We start from the raw sequence: 17,496 nt of genomic DNA on the forward strand, positions 1-17,496 counted from the left end.
ATCGTTTCTTAATTTGTAGATGGGTTCAACTGGAGTGTCCCAAGTTGCAGTATCTCTGACAGGACAGTTCTCATTCTCCTCAACAACACCAGTCGTCAATGCTGTCGTAGTTGTTGTACTCATCGTTGTCGTGGTTGCAGTTGCGGCTGTGTTTGTTGAAGTTTCTTCGACAGTTGACGTGAACTCGTTTTCGTGGATGATGAATTCCTCGTCATACAGAGATTCTTTTAAAGATTTTTCAAACATAAATTATAAAAGCATGAGAAATAAGTGATGTTCTGACTTTAAACGCGCTAATAGGGAAATTATGATAAGATCCTTTCCTTCGTCGATAGCGGGTCTAAACTTCAGATGATGACTGGAACTTCTGGCGGTGGTGACAGGACTTTGAAACAGGTCTCCAGATGTCGTGTCGAGCAAGAGATAAAGGGATGAACGCTCTCTTAGCTGGAGAAAAAAGAGAAACACTATTCCAGAAAGGACAAAGATAACCATGTTTTTCCAATCATGACGAAAGACGCGAACTGAAATTTTGCAATAAGGAAACTTTTAAAGGCGATAGATGAAAATTCAACCATTTCATTACATAATGTAAACAATTTGTTTATTTTGCATTTAGAGGGCAATGCGTAACGGGAAAAACTCTTTTTATCAAATTAATTCTAATTAACTCTTAGAATTTGTGCAGTATTTCAAACCTGAGGCTCCGAGCTCACAGCTGTCTTTCATTTTTTTATTCTCTTTTATCTATTTTCTTCGTTGATTTCTTTGTTTCGAATAATCTCTAGTCAGAGTGGAATTGAGAAAAAGATAAGGCGACTATAACTTCCGAAAATCACCTCGATTTCTTATGTGTGCTAATGCATGATCGAGTTCCGACGTTTTTTTTTTCAGCTCCGAATTTCTCGCGGCGCTCCACCACCATCACTCAGGCTCGGGCGCGCGCGGTGGCACTCGCGAGTTGCTCTAGAAGTTTTTATCATGCATTTATTTCCCTAAGAACGTTGCGTAAACATTCATGTTCCATCAGATATTTCATTTTTCTTGCCATGATTTAGGGGTAGCTTACTTATGTGCCATATTGAAAATTTATGATATCAGAAAGATGCTTATTGGAATCAGATGTTTCAATGAATGAGAATGATGCCGCGAATTCTAAAATGGCGAAATTAATTATTCGAGCAGAAAGTTGGCGCACATCGTTACTCTTTGCTACTCGAGTATGAATGATTTAGATGATGTACTCGTTCTCCTGTACGAAAATGCAAAAAGAATAATTAATTCGGAATCAAATTAAGAGAAAAGAAAACATAATTTTCTCAATTGAATTTGTTAAGAAAGAAGCAACCAGAGATTCTAACAGGATTTTCTTTTGCTCGCAAAGGAGGTTTAGTGGATATAACCCCGGTTCCCCGGGTAGATTTTATTGGATTCATTTTTTGCGGCATCCGACATAATCGGCTTAATCATTTGCAAGCAGTTGGCAATCCGCGCCTATTCAGTATTTGACGAGAACACGAAAACTGAAGGAAAGAATTCATAAAATTTCTTTTAAAGTTATGAATTAATTAAGAACGCCGAAACGACAGATGATATGGCAGATGTACGTAAAGTTTCCTTTGTTCCTACCTATTCAGTAAGACCTACTGTGCGCTGTCAAGTGCGTTCTCCATTAGATTCAACGCGCAATATACACATAGATCTACATGAACGGAAAAAGATAATTACCTTTTTGATGGGCCAATTAATTCAGTTTAATATTGATGCGCTTCTATTTCCCCGGCTCCACTTATACAGATACTCATATGTTTTCGTCTGAGAGAGTCATAAACAAGCAAGTTTTTAGCACGTTTCTGGAAAGCATCGGGATCGTCGTTTTGTCTGCCTTGATATGCACGTTTGAAATACTATTTGAAATTATTATAAATTATCATTTCGACTTCATTTTTTTAACAGAGAAAAATATTCCAAACTAAGAGACAGTTGCAATCGTAGTGTGCATACTCGCCAATGTTTTCTACACGGACATTCGCTCCAGCCTCAGCGTGAGCCCAATGCCCAGTCGTAAATACACTCCGCACTCGAGGGTGAGTTTCCTATTTATGCAAGAGCAGCACGTCGCTGGCGTCTTCACGTCGTTTTCCTGGAACATCTCAGATGTTACATCTGCCTCTTTACTTTCTTTTTAGTCCTGTCATCTCTCTCATTCGCCAAGCGCCTATGGCCAGGGTTAAGAATTGTTACAGACAAGATTTATATTCAAGAGAGCTCCTTTCGAACCCTGATAAACGACCAAGATCATCTTCGGGAATGCAGGGTTCCGCCAATTTCCGCCTTTCGCACCAACTTCAAGCTCCTCGAGAATCAGTAGGATGCGTGGTCAGTCCCTTTTCAAACAGTTCCCCTCACCCAGGTTCGCCCCAACCCTGCCCTGCCCCCCTTTCTTGACTATTTTGTTGAAATAACGATTTTCTTTAGATGTCACGTGAATGCGAGAGTCGCAAAAGAAGCTATGGAGAAGACTCTGTTATCGTCAATATGGCACTGCAATGACAATTTCTTTAAAAACATTAAATTTTCAACTTCTGGAGACATTAATCGTTCCTGAATACTGCATCGCTATCTAAGGTTAATTATAGTTTGATATCTAAAATTGGGACGATCATTAGTCTCTATCTCTAGCAGATTACACCGCAGCTGAGAAATTTTACGTGCCCTAACATTAAAGATCGACTTCTCTTAGACCATTCTTCGCTGAAGATAATGATTTATTCAATTACTTGCATTTGAAAATCCTAAAAAATGGATATAGCTATACATTTTTATCGAAGTTGGCGAGGTCGACCGGCAGGTGAATTTTGCTATTATGCCCGTATTTCTCCAGCGATTTCGTTTTAGTGCATTTTATCAATTTACTCTTCGTCTCGTCGCTGAAAGGACAGTTTGAACGAGTAACTGAGTTGCCTGTTACCTCAGACTCGCCATTATTCTGCTTATGTAAATGTTGTTCTTCACTCCAAGATGAATGAAAAAGAATTTTTTAAGAGTTTTCTTGGATGTCCATCGAAGTCGCAATCGCTCACACGTTTTCGCCTAGAAGAAGAGATTGCATTATCTAATGCCGTAATTGGTCACTTACGGAGGGTAAATGCTCGCCCTTCGCCATGCCAGCCACAAAATAGATGGTGTAGTTCGGGTTGTCGAAGGTGGCCAGCTGCTCTTGCGCGTAATCCGCGAGACGATTACTAATGTCTTCGTAATTTATCAATTTCTCGCTTGGCAAATCTCGAGCCGTCAGCATGAAAATCGGCACGTTATCTGGATCGTTTCCGATGTGTCTAAATACGATATCAGTTGTTCTATAAGAACCGCCTACTTGAAAGAGTTCTTGTATTGTTTTAAAATTGGGTCGTCTAAGAATTGTGCATCTGCGTCATCGATGTCGCTCTCGTCGTCACTTAAAAGAATGAGCTTCAAAAATTATTTAATTGAACACAAACCTGATCTCCAGAAGAGTTTCGTTTTTCGTTGGTGAACTCGTCGATGCTTTATTAGAAGCGGCTTCACTAAGGTCAACACTGTTCTGGGGCGTCAATGGAAGCCCAGATCCCCGGCTCCTACTGTCTGTTTGTCCTTCTCCCCCAGTTAATGATAAATCTGCCAAAGAACTAAGACCGCTGGAACTATGATTTCAATAAGTTTAAACTAGTTGCATTCAAAATATTCATCGGAACATTCTCTTTCATTAAAAGTAGTATTTTTGAGCTTTGTGGTTCGGAAACTTCCAAAGTAGCTTAGATACCCTTGAACCTTCCTTGTGGGTCGTTTAAAAACCACGAGAGTACCAACGTCCTTAGAGATAAATCTGAAAATGGCCCGATTCATGTTCTAAAATAGGAGCTATAGAAACTTATTGAAATCTTGTCTTGAGTTCAAAGCATTTTGAACGTCTTTGGCGGCATTAGGATCAAGTGCAAATGATGGCTTCCGTTTTAACGTTTTTCCCTGTATGAGCATTCTAGTTTTAAGTTTATCCTGTTCGTCTAGGGAGCAAATTTAGCTGTCGAAGAATCTTAACTTGATTTACCAATGTCATCATCAACAATGAGGTTTTTTAGTTTATCCATTCAAAAAAACTTCGGAAATTATCTCTTTCTTAAAGAAAAAAGTTGTGTCGATGTTTTAGCAAAAGACGAAGAGTTCGCACATTGCTTTCGCATCTTTTTTCGGAGTGTAAACAAAGACAAGAAATTCTTTCTCGAATCAAATTTATCCTTAATAATTGTTGACCTATTCGTTCTTCAGAGCCAATTTTCAACTTGGCTTTGAAATTAGAGGACGCTTCGGTGGTGTCTTTTTTCATTTTGGTTATTCCCTTTCCCAATCCCTGTGACTGGTTGAAATTGGATTAGTTTTTTCGCCATCTATTATTTCAATTCCATAATGGAATTATCTTAGCTGGAGAATCTGATGGAGTGAGTTAAACCAGTTCCTGGCCCAAGTTTTTCAATTTAGACGAAGCACGTTTTACAGACGCGCTAGAATTTTTAAGATAGCAGTTTATAGAGTTTTATACCTCGTAGCGTGTTGAACTGATTGGCCAACATTGCTCATACTAGCTGTTGCAATACTTCCACGTCTTAACTCATGGTTCGCATATAAATCATTTGATAGAATTCCGCTATCACAGAAACTAGAGTAGACAACTTTCCATATTCAAACCGGCTCCTTGAGGACAAGGAGTGTTTGAGCTCGTCAAACTCATCACGCTCCCCTTTGTCTCGCAGATTTTTGATTTTTTGATCTACTTTTTTTGTTTGATCACCCAATTTTTTCGCAATGCTACTGATTTTGGAAGCTGCTATTGATCCGCGTCGGCGAGCTAGAATTAATAATCATTTCTATCTGATTCGGGATTATCTCGCTAACCCGAATTTTGTCCATTCGGACTTTCATGCGATTGTTTCTGGCGCTTTCTTATAACGTCGACCGGCGGTAGAATGATATCTACTGGCATTTAGAATAGTTATGTAAGATATTATTAAAACCTTCGCCTAACTCCGCATCAATAAACTTTTGAAGAAAAGTTTCTAAGTAAGATTCTGACAATGTTTTCATATCGCAAGATGTCTTGAGCTCCTTATCTTATTAATAGAGCTCGATATTTTCAGCCAAAATAGAAGATTTACTAAATTCAATGAGACCCGTTCATTTCGATTCCTTCTCCCAGTTACTTTCAAGTTCAGAAGCAGTTTCGAAGTCCTTCTTTAACAGAGCTAAAGAAGCATATCCATCACTTTTTATTGGAGCGAAATTGCCCCCTGAAATTGTTCTCTCTGTTTCGCTGATGTCATCTTCGCTCCATCGAAAGCCAAAATCCAATTTTCTAGCGTTTTTCTTTTTGATTTCTGAAAAGTCCATCGCTTCGAACTCAGAAGGATGAACTAGCTGTCTTTTCTTCTTCGATTTGTGCTCAACCAGAGGCTTGATCAGATTGAGAACTCGCTGGTTCTCGATTATTGTGTTCATCGCCGCTTTTGAAAAACTAATTAAATTGTGAGTTGTAACACCTAAGTAAATTTCTACTGAATTAACTTTTCCTTTAATTGCTGTTTGTGCAATTATATCCACTATTTTGTCTTCGTGACTTCAAAATTGATTCCAATAACGATAATTTATCATGAAACCCGACGGTGTGCATCCGACTGGTGGAACTGCCGTCTTGACAAGAAAATTCCGGAATCGTTTTGACTGAGTGTATAATCATACGTGGCTGGGAAGATCGAATATTAAACCACGTCTCAGGGTATATATTTTATGGACTGTTTGGTACATAGTCAGCAACCATTGATTACAAAGATAACAGTACCGTACTGATTTAGGTTTTTATCTTATCTTATGAATCTGGGGCATCAAATCCTGAGCAATTCTGGAGTGACGTAAGCTGGATCCTCAGCAGGATGTTCGTGAACGGTTCCAAGCGGGAGTTGCTTCCGCATCATCCTAAAAATGCCTTCAACGGACGCTTAAAAATTCAAGAGCCTTAACCGGCCCAATTTTTCAAGGAAGTGCTTTTAATCATGTCAAGCTTTCTAGAAGAGATTGAGGAGTTGAATACAGTGCTTTCTTTTTCTGAATTTAATTTGATCACCTTCGTGAACTTATCCTAGATCGGTATATTAAACGGTATAGCGTCACTTATACGTTCATTTCCCTAACGCTAGACTTCGACGACGTAAGAAAAATAATCCGAGCTCACGCCAAGGTCACCCGTTTAACCAAATGTTGCCTTTGTTTATCTGTGTTAGCACCGATTGGATCTTGTTATCTTGAACGTTCGTTCAATCTTACCTAAGGATAAGTTCACGACGACCCCCTTAAATATGACTTATAAGAAGTATCGTTACTTGAATAGATGATTATTTAATCAAGGAAAGAACAATAATCAAAAATTAGAAAACTAACACGAAATTTGCTAACATCGTGAAACACAGACAGTAATCCCTTGCATCACGAGCGCGATTCTAATTCACAAAAAAACGTAATTTCTGTCACTTTCGAATTCATATTTTTGAATACACATTCTCATTATTTCTGATTGCGGGAAAAAGTTTGCATATAAAACTCACACGTTGTTTTACCCCTGGCAGGGTAAACTATTATTCTTCAAAACTTCCACATTTCGCAAGAAATTTAGAAATGAAACATTAAATATTTATAGTTACATCAAAGAAAGCCCAGCTATAGTCTATTGATTTTAATTTAACCAGGGGACTTTTTAAAATAGTCTATTTTCTTCAGTAAAATAACGAAAATTGTCAATCATCATAGATTATTTTTATTATAAATTAGTTGGCTACTAACAAGCTTAAGATTAGTTAAAGTCACCTCACTTATTGGACGATTAATGAAATTCTCTTGAAGAGCCACAAAATATGCAGTTTACTTTTCTTCAGAAAATGACGAATTTCTCACATTAGAGTTTCTCCCTTTGAGTTTGCCCTTACGAAGCGCATAACTATAAAGAAAAAAACATATTTTGAAATGAGCGTCTTCCTTGCTTGTTGACTGCTATCGCTTAAATTTGCAACGGTCGTGAGTACTGCAAATAAATTGAGGTTTAAGAGTCAGAACTGAAATTTTATTTCAAGATTTGCTCAAACATCGAGCTCAAAGTCAGTTTTTGCTTGTTCTCGCAGTTCAACTTTTCGAATTTTGCCAGTAACAGTCAAGGGGTATTCTTCGACAAATTTGACATATTTCGGCACTTTCCAGTGTGTCATATTTGCCAGGCCAAACTGACGCAACTCTTGAGCAGTTAATTCAGCCCCGTTTACAAGTCGAACGTAAACGGCCACTTCTTCTCCTAGCCTTTTACTCGGGACCCCGACCACTGGAAGATGAAAGTTTATTTTTATGAATAATCTGTGACTTGCGCTCACCTTGTGCATCAGCAATGGCTGGGTGCTTGAGCAGAAAAGCCTCCACCTCCGCCGGGTAGATATTTTCTCCCCCTCGGATGATCATGTCTTTGCTTCTTCCCACAATCTTTGCGTAACCACTTTCGTCCATCGTAGCCAAATCGCCAGTGTGATACCAACCATCTTTGTCTACCACTTCCGCAGTCTTCTCTGGTTCATTGAAATAGCCTTTGAACACGCAAGGACCACGAATGCACATTTCTCCTGTTTCTCCCATTTCGACTGTTCGTCCTGTCTCAGGCTCTACTAGCTTTGCTTCTGTATGCGGCATCACACATCCGACTGTCGTTGTCCGTTGCTAAATTTGACAACATGAGAATCTCAAACTGTTTCTCCTTTGTCACACCTATTCTGTTCAAGTGCAATATAATATTGCCAATATTACACCAAAAAGACAACGTAAAAGTGATCTTTAGTTTCCATAAAAATCCAAAATACTAAACATGAATTTACCTGAAAAGTGCTTTGCGCAGTAGTCATAAACGTGATTGGAGAGTTTTCAGTTGTTCCATAAGCGACGAAGACTTACCAACGATTCGCTACTCAAGCTTTTTAAAGCTAACTTCAACATATCCCGAATATGATATTCGATGGAACGTTATTAAGTTTAATTGGACGAGCATTTGTATTTACTTTAGTAATTAATAATTATCCATTTGGGTAGAACGCGCTCGCCGTGGCTTGAGCTCAAGAAGCCCTTTCCGTGAGGAGCATGCTCCGTTTCTAAGAGTTCGAGTAGACGGCAAACCGGCTAAAATTCTGGTGTGTCATTATTCGATAACAGCCAGGCGGTTTGCTACAAAAGTTGCTTCCCAGCGCGAACGCAGTGGAAGTACACAATTCTGAGGAATTGCGGAATATTGAATGACGAGATGGCGTGAATTAGGGGAGCAACTTTCCTAGCGCAGAAGCTCTTTATGGTGCTTTCTCGCGCGCGCAGTTTTTATTGATCTGCGCGTTAACTTCAAAATCTTCTGCACATTGGGAGGAATATCTAACCTTATTCGTTAATTATGCTCCTAAAAGCACACATCTGAAAGATACTGAGAAACCGTGAGTCTTCAAAAAATACTTATTGCTAATCTTTTCACGTATTTGATTAACCAGATTCTGAAAAATAGAATAAATCAGATTTGAATCGTTTCCTTTGCAGCTGTAATATTCGTCGAGATCTCTGAGAAGCTGTTCGGGACAAACTGCACCAGCCATGAGGCCTCTAATTCCCCCCTTCGGCGCGACGAACGTAGAACGTAACGGAGAAGCTGAAGAATTATTGCTGTGAAAAATTTAATTCAAAAATGACACGCTTTCAATTCTTGACGTGGCAAGACAAACCTAGCAAATCAACGAACATCGTTGGCGTCCCGTACCAGACTGTTGCGCCTTCGGTCTGGGCGGCTTCGAGACCGACATCGGCGTTGAAGGTCGGCGCTGGAATGACTAGCTTGCATCCGCGAGTGAGCATGAATAGATTGGCCATCACGCAACCGAAACAGTGGTAGAAAGGCGTGTTGACGAGAATCACGTCGTTTTCTGTGGATTGAATTCGCTCCGAGGAGCTTGCCTGGATGGCATTGTTGAGCACATTATGATGACTAAGAGTTGCACCTTTTGGGCTTCCTGTCGTCCCAGATGTAAACTGAACATTTACGGGGTCTTCGCTATCCAAAGACTGGATGATATTTTCAACTTCATTGAGATAAGAAGAGTCCTTTGTAGAGTTTAAAATTTGTCATGTTTCTAGCTGATAAAAATCGAATATTCACGGAATATTTTCTCACTCTGTCCTGGTCAGCTCGAAAGTTGTCGAATGAAAACGTCGGCACGTTTGCAAGTCCGGAAAAATTCTTAAAAAGGTCAATCTTGTTTTTCCAGCTTCTCGCCTTGCTTGATCGAAATCTCGTACCGGCTATAGCCAGTAGTTTTCGATTCAAAGAACTCAGTTTTTACATGATAGCTAACCTGTCCAATGAATGCTACGAACTTAAGCTGATCCGATAATTGTGGGTTTTCTTTCAGTGTTTTTGTCAGGATCTCTTCGTATGGCTAGCTTCACGTTAGTATTGGTCGAGGTTTTTAATTTCAACGGAATAAATGTATCTTATGCAGACGGCTTTTATAAATTAAAGTGGTCATTTGTTCGCTGTTTCTTCGCCACAACGCCCACAAGACTCTCAAGACATGTTACAGTTGTTTTGAAAAACGTCGACGGTTGGCTTATGACCACTGTGGTTTAACCTTGTTCTTGTTATGACGTTTCAGATAGAAAACGAGTACCTGTCGGTTGTAGAAAGTGTCAGAAACAAGGGCGCGAATTTTGCACATGTGCAAAACGTAGGCTAGCTCGGCAGATTTGTACGATGGGTTAACATTCACGAGGATAAGGCCAGCTTTGGCAGCGGCAAATTGCGTCTTATTTGCGGTTTCTTTTAATTTTGTCTTTCATTTTGATAGCTTTTGAAGATGGAAACCCGTTCCTCGATCCATTCTTCATGATTTGGCGCCCAAATTCCGATACACTCGCCAGGGTTTAGACCAGCAGCTTATAATGGCTTTGCCAACGCATTTTTTCGGTAATTACGTTTAGATAAAGCCTTCCTAATAGCCCAGCCGCTATCCGATTTGTTCTAGCTTCGAAATCTTCAAAGGTAGAGCGTCGTTTAGTACTTGAGCTCGGGTGGTAAACATTATTTCGCCTCTATCGTTTTCGGTTAAAACAACATGGACCCGTTCCTGTGAAAAACATAAACTTCGCGGTCGGCAAATTTTTCGGTTATGATTCGTTGTTGCTACAATAATTTACGAGCGTCTACGACTCTTTTCAAAATATCCCATAACGTACTTAATGTAAATTTGATTTTTCAAATACCTGTGGAATGGTACGACCTTTTAAAGTTGTTCAAAAAAGTCATTCTAACCGCTAGTGAACGATTAAACTTCTAAGATTGACTTCTATTATTTCTGTTTACTTGTTTTGAACGGATCCTACAAGGGGGTCACTGGCGCGCGCCGAGACGTAGGACTTTAAGAAACGCTTCGCTAGCCGTTTCTGCATCTTCTTCGGCCACTGGAATTCTCTTTGTCTCACCGCGTCAAGTCAAAAGCAGTGACTAATGGGCTCTTTGTTTGAACACGCCCCTGTATCAAGAAGTGCTCGAGGAAAAATCGGACAAAATTACAGCCATCGTTTGCTGCTCCCTGCGGCAATAGACCAAAAAATCATCTTGTAACTTATTAACAACTGAACGTATTTAAGAACATATTGAAAACTAGGATAATTCAACAATGTCGTTGAAAATAAAAGAGCAGATTGTTTAATCTTAGTTAGAAATACAAAGTCTGCACTCGCGATTCACGAAAAATCGTTTCCTGGATTTTCCAACTCTGTCTTGCAGTTATTTCTTTCCTCTTAGACATAAATCAACAAATTAAACTCAACCCAATTTGATCGGATTTTGATAACTGAAATTGATTTATTTTTGTATAAATTGCGGAGCAGGCATCGGCTTTTCATTACGTCGATTCAAAGGAGTTCCCACGCGAAAAGCTAGAAATTATAGAGGAGTAGAGTGACCCTATCAATAGGTTGTCTCTTTGACATCGTACTGACAAAGACACGTATCTCGAAAATTTAAAAATTGAACCTTAAAATTGACTTTAGCAGGAAAGTTTAGAAAACCATTCAAAATATATATCGACACCTTTCCAGGGGTTTTTTTGCAATGTTGATTGATCAGAAAAACAAAGAGCTGAATGTTATCGTTACTAATATAACGGTACAAGGTTTTTGTTCCTAACATCAATGCGCAATCTTCTGAATCCAATCATTTTGCATCCCATAAACATCGATTTAGCAAGGACTTCAATAATATTTGGCGATTCTTCTGGACAAAGTGATGTCACATTAAGATTCGGGACTCAAAGTAAACCTTATTCGAGTTGCACGAGGTGTTATGACAAAGCCTGTAATCGATTTCGGAACAAGAACGTCTGTGTCAAGAAGTTGCAGGATCAGATTTAACGTTTAGAAAAAAGTCATATCTGCTAGGTAAGTTTTAACTGTAATCTCAAGCAACAGGAAAGAAAAGGATATTCAGTCTTTCATTTCAACGAAAAACCTTGTCGATCGAAGAATAAGGTAATTTTTGTACAGTTGAATCTCGAGTTGAGTTCATTTGCAAAGCGCACCACTTTTAGTACAGGTGCAGAAATTTTCGCCAATGCATTTTTCTGGGTAAAAGTTGTCAGACCCCCACTGATTCGCGCATTCCACTAGACATTTGCCAATGCATAACGGTGTCAACACCACTGGGTTGAGCTTCTTACGCTCCCAACAGCCGCAACGAGTGGAGACGTCAAGACCCTGACAATTTCCGGAATTAGCACATTGGTTCGTTCCTCTTTCGTTATCGTAGGTCGAGCAATAGTCTGGGTTACGGTCGCTCCAATTGTCCAGCATTGTCTCCACAATATTTCCTTGAGGACCATAATGGCAAACCGTATACCCCGATCGAAGGTATTTCGGATAAGTACCTTGGAGAGTTTCATTATTACTAGAATTAAAAAAATCCTTTTTAGTTATTTTCTTCATTGTCGAATCGACATTGTCGATGAATGATTTTCTGACAAGTAAACGTGGAATTTTAGAATTTTGACGCAATCATAAAAAGATTTCTTCGCGAAACGGATCAACTCATCAATTTCTTAAGAAAATATTCACTAACCGGCTGTATTTACGTGGAATTATATTGGGCATAATAATGAGAACTCTTTCCTTTTGGCTGTTTAATAAGCTTCATCGTTCGAGCACATCCTACTGTAGTCGACTGTCGCCAAAGCATTTGCGTCAAATGCCCTGTAGGGTCATCGCCGCGTCGGCCTTGAAGGGGCGTCTGCGGATTGAAATAGAATATTTCACTTTTACGAGCTTATTTTAAAGTATCATTAGCTTACTTTAAAGTACTGACGCAAAGGACGCAAGGGCGCTTACTTGGGATCATAAATTAAAAATTTTGTGCTTCAATAAAAGTTTTCTCGTTCCTGTACCAGCGACTGACCGAATCGCGGCAAGCTGCACCATCCTTGCTCAAGTCCCATGCAATGTTCTCTCCAACGTCTGCCGCTCTAAATTGTCCACCGATAAAAGAGTGAGGCCAATTCGGCGTCCTTCCTTTGAGAACATTTTTCGGGGTTCCTGGTGCGCGAGCCACAAGCTCTTTGCTCCATAGTTTAGCCGATTGAAAAAGATCTACGTCCCATGACAAAGGCGGTAAGTTGTGAAGTGCACGGTAGAAGTTGTGGAAATCAAGGCAATCTTGCTGGAATCCATTTAGCTCTTCTGGATCATATGCGATCGGTATGCCAAAGTCATTGTAGTCATAGTAATCTTCATGGGTCGGATCACACTCTTCTAAATTACAAACACCTCTTTCGGCATCGAGTCCTGGACAGCCTTGAAGTCCGACGATTCCCCCATCACAGGTTCTCTTCCGCAGTTTGTGGCCGCCACTACATTCTCTCGAGCAACCGCTCCATTCGCTCCATTCACTCCACCCGTGGCAATACTTATCCATGCATTCTCTCCACTCGCTAGGAGCAACCTGCGAGGATTCCGTCAAACAAGGTCCTTCAAGACAAACTTTCGTCCTTTGGGTTCTTCCAACTGCGCATGTCGCTGAGCAAGCGCTCCACTCAGACCATTCCCCCCAAACGTTTTTGATAAAGCAGGGTACGTTTGCGCATGCTCCCGCCTCCTTGTGGTAGTTTCGGTTGTTTGGGCAAATATCTAGACAGGTTCTATCTCTTAGACGTTTTCCGCCACCGCAGGTGACTGAGCACTCGCTCCATTCAGACCATTGCGACCAACCAGTTGGATTGCACGGAAGAGTGCCACAAGCACGAGTTTCTTCCGCTGGATCCGAGCATTTTCCAGTGCAACTTCTAGTTCTTGTTTGAACTCCTCCATCACATGACGCGGTACATGCTGACCATTGTGACCATTTCGAGAACCCGGAGGGAATGTAAAATTCAAACGGATCATGTCGATAAAGACAACAAGGCTCAAATCCTTGGAACTTTTGACCAGAGCAGCAAGGCCCTTCGTAAGAAGCGCGTGTGCCAAAAGGCATTCCGACAGCTCTGTTATTGGCCACCGTGATTTTCGGCGATCCAGGCACAGGTGAGAATGATACGTAAGCTAAATACCGGGTTTTGTGCTGGATCAAAGTGGATTACAACTTTCATTGAAAGGGACGCTTGAAGACGTGTGAATTTTCAAAAAACTATTCTACGCCAGAAATTAATTTGCTGCAGAGGAAGTTTTACCTTTATATCCGTATGCCATTCCAGAGGAAGAGTCACATGGTTTCTTTAGCAAAGACCATCGTGGAATTTCTCGCGTAAGTTTGCAAACGTATACCAAATCCACAAATGGTCCAGTAGGCTTTGAGTAAAATGTAAATGACATCCCGCCTAAAATCCCACGTAATTTTAGAGTCACAGTTTTCGAAAGGAAGTCCGCACATCTAGCTAGGAAGTTTTCGGTACCTTTTTCAGCATGTGGCTTTTCCTGGACATGGTAAAGTCCTCTTTCGGACAGGATATGCTCAACAATGAATATAGTCTTCAATCCATCACTTCCTAAATCACTTTCAAATGGATCTTCACGCTAATCTTTGTATTTTGTGTCAGATGGTAAGTGGAAATATCATGATGAAATTTAAGACGCCCTTTAGTTCTAATTTGAGTTGCCTTTGATCCCTTAGCTTAGTGGTGGTCCTTCGTGATTTGTTCTAGCACCAACTGCGCCAGCACTTTTTAATCTCACTGCATCTAGTGGATTCATCCGGACTAGGAACTTTTTATAACGTGGGACTGTTTTGTAGCCTGTCCGGAGCTCAAGCACGTTTCTAGCACGCCACATATGAGTACTTCTTTTCGAAAGATAATGACTTACTGAAAGATGGTTTACTTGTACTGATAGACTATTTTTTTTCTTTGCTGATCGTCTTGAAGCAATTTTTTTCTGCTTCCTTTTCGACGAAATACGCATAAAAAAATCGAATAATATTTTCATACAGATTTACGATGATTTTTCTAAAGGATAAAAGTTAAGCGTAAGCTAAGGTAGGACGGGTTCAATTTATTATTGTAGAAACGAGCGTAGAAAAATAACGAGAACTCCTTCCTTTGAGCCGTACACCTTTTTCCGGTTCAACATCGTTGTCTTTTGGATTGAAGTTTTCCAAAGCTTGACGAACACTCTTCAAAAGGTTTGTTTTGGTTACTGACTCAGTAGAGTAAAGCCGAGCGCGTTTTCTTCTGACCACGTCTCAATAAGGATTTCAAGCAACGGCGTATTTTGAATTCTCAACAAAAATAGAAAGGACAACTCATATTCTGGGGAAATTACGTTTCTTTTAAAATTTAACCTACTTGTGCCAAGAGATCTCGCTCATTTCGCACTTTTCTTAAAATATAATTTTATGTTTAAAAATAAGAATTTTTCGAGTGTTCTGCGCCCTTTTTAAATAAGTGTGAAGAGTTCTATTTTCGTTCTCCGCGTCATTTTAATCGTTCCTGTAATATTGAAGTCTGTCTCGCCAGAAATGAATTCTTTATCGATGTTGCTGCATCCTTGAGTATCTCCGCAGTCTTCTGCTAAACTGGAATAGGAGCCCATGAATTCATCTCTTTCATTTTTTGCTTGAGTTTCTATTTGGCCTAGAACAGCTGCTCCCAGCGATAGCAGCGTGAAAATCTTCATTGCACTCAATCGTTGAGTTCTCTGTTCGAAAGTTGATCGAATCCATTGCGATGCGGGATGCCAGGAGTTTTCACAGTGCTGCATTACGCAACGGGAAAAGATTTGTAAACTCGTGGCCGCCGAAGACGCCAGAAATGAACCTTTCCTCCAAATATAATTCTCATTGAGCTATTTATGAAAATTTGTGGTCATCTGGAACATTCGCCGTTTCGCTTCGAGCAACTCGCAATAGACTTCTGATTCCTTTCGAGCTAAAGTAAATGACACTAAATGAAAATTTAAACATAGCAATACATTTAAAAAAATCATAATAACCAGCGGGAGAAATAAATTTGTCTGCGAAAATGTCATATGCGCCGGGTTCCCGTTGCCAAAACATGCCCGTGTAGGCTGGAAATTTCACCGATTATCCAAATATTCCTTTCTGATTGTTACTAACTCAGAGAAATCAAAATGAACATAAAGCGTTTTGACATTTATCGTAAATTGCCAAAAGACCTGACGCAGCCAACAACAACTGGCGCACTCATCTCTATATTCTCGACCTTTTTTATTATTTTTCTTTTGGTTTCGGAAGTGCTCTCATTTCTTCAAGAAGAAGGTGAGTTTTTACGCGATTGGGGAAAAATAAGCGGTTCAGTTATCTCGGAGCTATATGTCGACGACCCAACAACTGGTGCGACCATTCCGGTCATCGTCGATCTTGAAATTCCGAACATGGCCTGTGACTTCCTCGGCATCGACATTCAGGTCTGAGGGGATCAAAGCAAAATTTATACACCGAGATCCATAGAAGCATCGAATTGAGCTTTACATAATCAGAATGGTATACCAAGTAGAAAATGAACGATCCCCGTTAAGGATAATCAAGGGCGACATGAAGTGGGTTACATGAAGAATACGCGCAAAACAGATATTATCAATAAAAGTGCACAGAAAACTGGCTGTCGCTTTCATGGAGAATTTTACGTGAACAAAGTTCCTGGAAATTTTCACGTTTCAACACACGCTTCAAAGAAACAGCCACCAGTTAGAGTTTTAATATTTCAGAAATAACTTGTCCGAAGAAGAAATAACAACTCTCTTCAGTTCATGATTTCAATCATAAAATTAACAAACTATTTTTTGGCGAAGATCTATCAGCTTTAGAGGTATTTCGTTAAGGAACAGTATATCCGAGCACTTTGAGGGAAAGTTTCCTTCGAAACTAGAAGCGAAAAACCGTTTATTTCGCGTTATGATTATCGCACCATTTTGATAAACATAAAAACCAAAGAATTATTTTGAGGCTGACCATGAGTTTCGTTTATTATTATTTATTCGTACGGGTAGAGCATATTTTAGCTGCCTGGTAATCAAACCACGCTCGCCGGCAAATCGACACAAAATGAAGCCGCGTTGTCATACGACTACACGTTGAAAATAGTCCCTACGGTTCATACTGACAACAAACGACAAACAAAGTTCGGTTATCAATACACAGGTACAAATCCGCATCGAACTTTATATCTCATATGCACATTGCTGGCCAAATAGAGCAAGATTTCAATCAAAAGTTTCGTAAACGTGGACAAACTTTACAGGAATCATTTGCGATTGACACAAAACATAACTCGACCTTATTCTCAAATTTTTTACAGAACTCAATTATTTTTCTTGGAATTTAACTGTTGTAATAGCCTCGCCACGGGCCCCGTACCCTTAGTCAAACGCATCATAAAAAAAACAATATCTTTACGTTCTATTCAATTTTTATAAATATTTACCATGTTTTTTTACCGATACAAAAACCAATGGATCCTTACGTATTACGGATTAGTTACCTCGAAGACTTTTAAAAATACCCGCGGAACACCTGCTATTTGGTTTCGATACGAAATTGCGCCCATTACTGTAAAATACACTCACAAGGTTTGAGAAGCACCTCAAGGAAATAAAATAATGATATTCAAGAAAAAACCATTTTATCATTTGCTGACGACAGTCTGTGCAATCGTCGGTGGAACCTTCACAGTTGCTGGAATGGTTGACTCGATGGTAAAAAAACACTGGACTCTAATAGGATGACATTTTTATTCAGATATTTTCTGCACATCAAGCTGTTAAAAAGGCTTCCGAAGGAAAACTTGGTTAATCAACTGAAGTTGAGTCACTCAGCATTATGATTGTTAATATCTCTAATAAATGTTATTAAATCATTTTCCAAGAATCAACATGTGACAGACCAATACTAATTTTTATTATATGTAG

General features: G+C 39.7%; 4 protein-coding genes across 4 annotated transcripts; 1 reads left to right on the plus strand and 3 right to left on the minus strand.

Moving 5' to 3' along the window:
• Window positions 1-2,773: 2,773 nt before the first annotated feature.
• On the minus strand, window positions 2,774-3,698 carry LOC145709496 (uncharacterized). The gene is made up of 5 exons (XM_081787184.1): window positions 3,501-3,698; window positions 3,377-3,457; window positions 3,140-3,338; window positions 2,972-3,093; window positions 2,774-2,930 (listed from the first exon to the last, which is right to left on the minus strand). Exons 3-5 carry the CDS (start codon window positions 3,299-3,301, stop codon window positions 2,813-2,815), a joined length of 402 nt encoding a protein of 133 aa, XP_081643310.1. The 5' UTR covers window positions 3,302-3,338; window positions 3,377-3,457; window positions 3,501-3,698; the 3' UTR covers window positions 2,774-2,812.
• Window positions 3,699-7,133: 3,435 nt separating this feature from the next.
• On the minus strand, window positions 7,134-10,671 carry LOC145710662 (medium-chain acyl-CoA ligase ACSF2, mitochondrial-like). Its single transcript, XM_081788458.1, has 13 exons — window positions 10,466-10,671; window positions 10,351-10,366; window positions 10,215-10,270; window positions 10,080-10,147; window positions 9,959-10,023; window positions 9,759-9,893; window positions 9,444-9,527; window positions 9,266-9,328; window positions 8,817-9,189; window positions 8,627-8,743; window positions 7,935-8,005; window positions 7,443-7,779; window positions 7,134-7,393 (listed from the first exon to the last, which is right to left on the minus strand). Exons 1-13 carry the CDS (start codon window positions 10,534-10,536, stop codon window positions 7,158-7,160), a joined length of 1,692 nt encoding a protein of 563 aa, XP_081644584.1. The 5' UTR covers window positions 10,537-10,671; the 3' UTR covers window positions 7,134-7,157.
• A 1,813-nt stretch (window positions 10,672-12,484) lies between these two features.
• Window positions 12,485-14,241, minus strand: LOC145709103 (hemicentin-1-like). Its single transcript, XM_081786786.1, has 3 exons — window positions 14,028-14,241; window positions 13,806-13,952; window positions 12,485-13,677 (listed from the first exon to the last, which is right to left on the minus strand). Exons 2-3 carry the CDS (start codon window positions 13,945-13,947, stop codon window positions 12,485-12,487), a joined length of 1,335 nt encoding a protein of 444 aa, XP_081642912.1. The 5' UTR covers window positions 13,948-13,952; window positions 14,028-14,241.
• Window positions 14,242-15,303: 1,062 nt separating this feature from the next.
• Window positions 15,304-17,440, plus strand: LOC145709104 (endoplasmic reticulum-Golgi intermediate compartment protein 1-like). The gene is made up of 9 exons (XM_081786787.1): window positions 15,304-15,350; window positions 15,690-15,847; window positions 15,887-15,996; window positions 16,108-16,282; window positions 16,336-16,397; window positions 16,591-16,729; window positions 17,066-17,157; window positions 17,200-17,283; window positions 17,327-17,440. The coding sequence occupies exons 1-9, from the start codon at window positions 15,304-15,306 to the stop codon at window positions 17,378-17,380; spliced, it is 921 nt and encodes a 306-aa protein (XP_081642913.1). The 3' UTR covers window positions 17,381-17,440.
• Window positions 17,441-17,496: the final 56 nt, after the last annotated feature.

The sequence above is a fragment of the Oikopleura dioica genome, chromosome XSR, assembly GCF_907165135.1.
Source record: "Oikopleura dioica chromosome XSR, OKI2018_I68_1.0, whole genome shotgun sequence".
Classification (NCBI taxonomy): Eukaryota; Metazoa; Chordata; class Appendicularia; order Copelata; family Oikopleuridae; genus Oikopleura; species Oikopleura dioica.

Bases quoted from the DNA above. Each gene is read 5' to 3' on its own strand.
- LOC145709496 (XM_081787184.1), bottom strand. From the start codon at position 3,301: ATGCTGACGGCTCGAGATTTGCCAAGCGAGAAATTGATAAATTACGAA. The intron at 3,094-3,139 runs GTAAGTGACCAA...CTCTTCTTCTAG, and splicing joins AGGGCGAGCATTTACCCTCC to GCGAAAACGTGTGAGCGATT. The intron at 2,931-2,971 runs GTAACAGGCAAC...CTGTCCTTTCAG, and splicing joins AGAATAATGGCGAGTCTGAG to CGACGAGACGAAGAGTAAAT.
- LOC145710662 (XM_081788458.1), bottom strand. From the start codon at position 10,536: ATGCAGAAACGGCTAGCGAAGCGTTTCTTAAAGTCCTACGTCTCGGCG. The intron at 10,024-10,079 runs GAAGGCTTTATC...AGCCATTATAAG, and splicing joins GATAGCGGCTGGGCTATTAG to CTGCTGGTCTAAACCCTGGC. The intron at 8,744-8,816 runs GTTTGTCTTGCC...ATAATTCTTCAG, and splicing joins GATGTTCGTTGATTTGCTAG to CTTCTCCGTTACGTTCTACG.
- LOC145709103 (XM_081786786.1), bottom strand. From the start codon at position 13,947: ATGTCATTTACATTTTACTCAAAGCCTACTGGACCATTTGTGGATTTG. The intron at 13,678-13,805 runs GTAAAACTTCCT...CCCGGTATTTAG, and splicing joins AATGGCATACGGATATAAAG to CTTACGTATCATTCTCACCT.
- LOC145709104 (XM_081786787.1), top strand. From the start codon at position 15,304: ATGCCAGGAGTTTTCACAGTGCTGCATTACGCAACGGGAAAAGATTT. The intron at 15,351-15,689 runs GTAAACTCGTGG...TTACTAACTCAG, and splicing joins TACGCAACGGGAAAAGATTT to AGAAATCAAAATGAACATAA. The intron at 16,283-16,335 runs TTTTAATATTTC...AACTCTCTTCAG, and splicing joins GAAACAGCCACCAGTTAGAG to TTCATGATTTCAATCATAAA.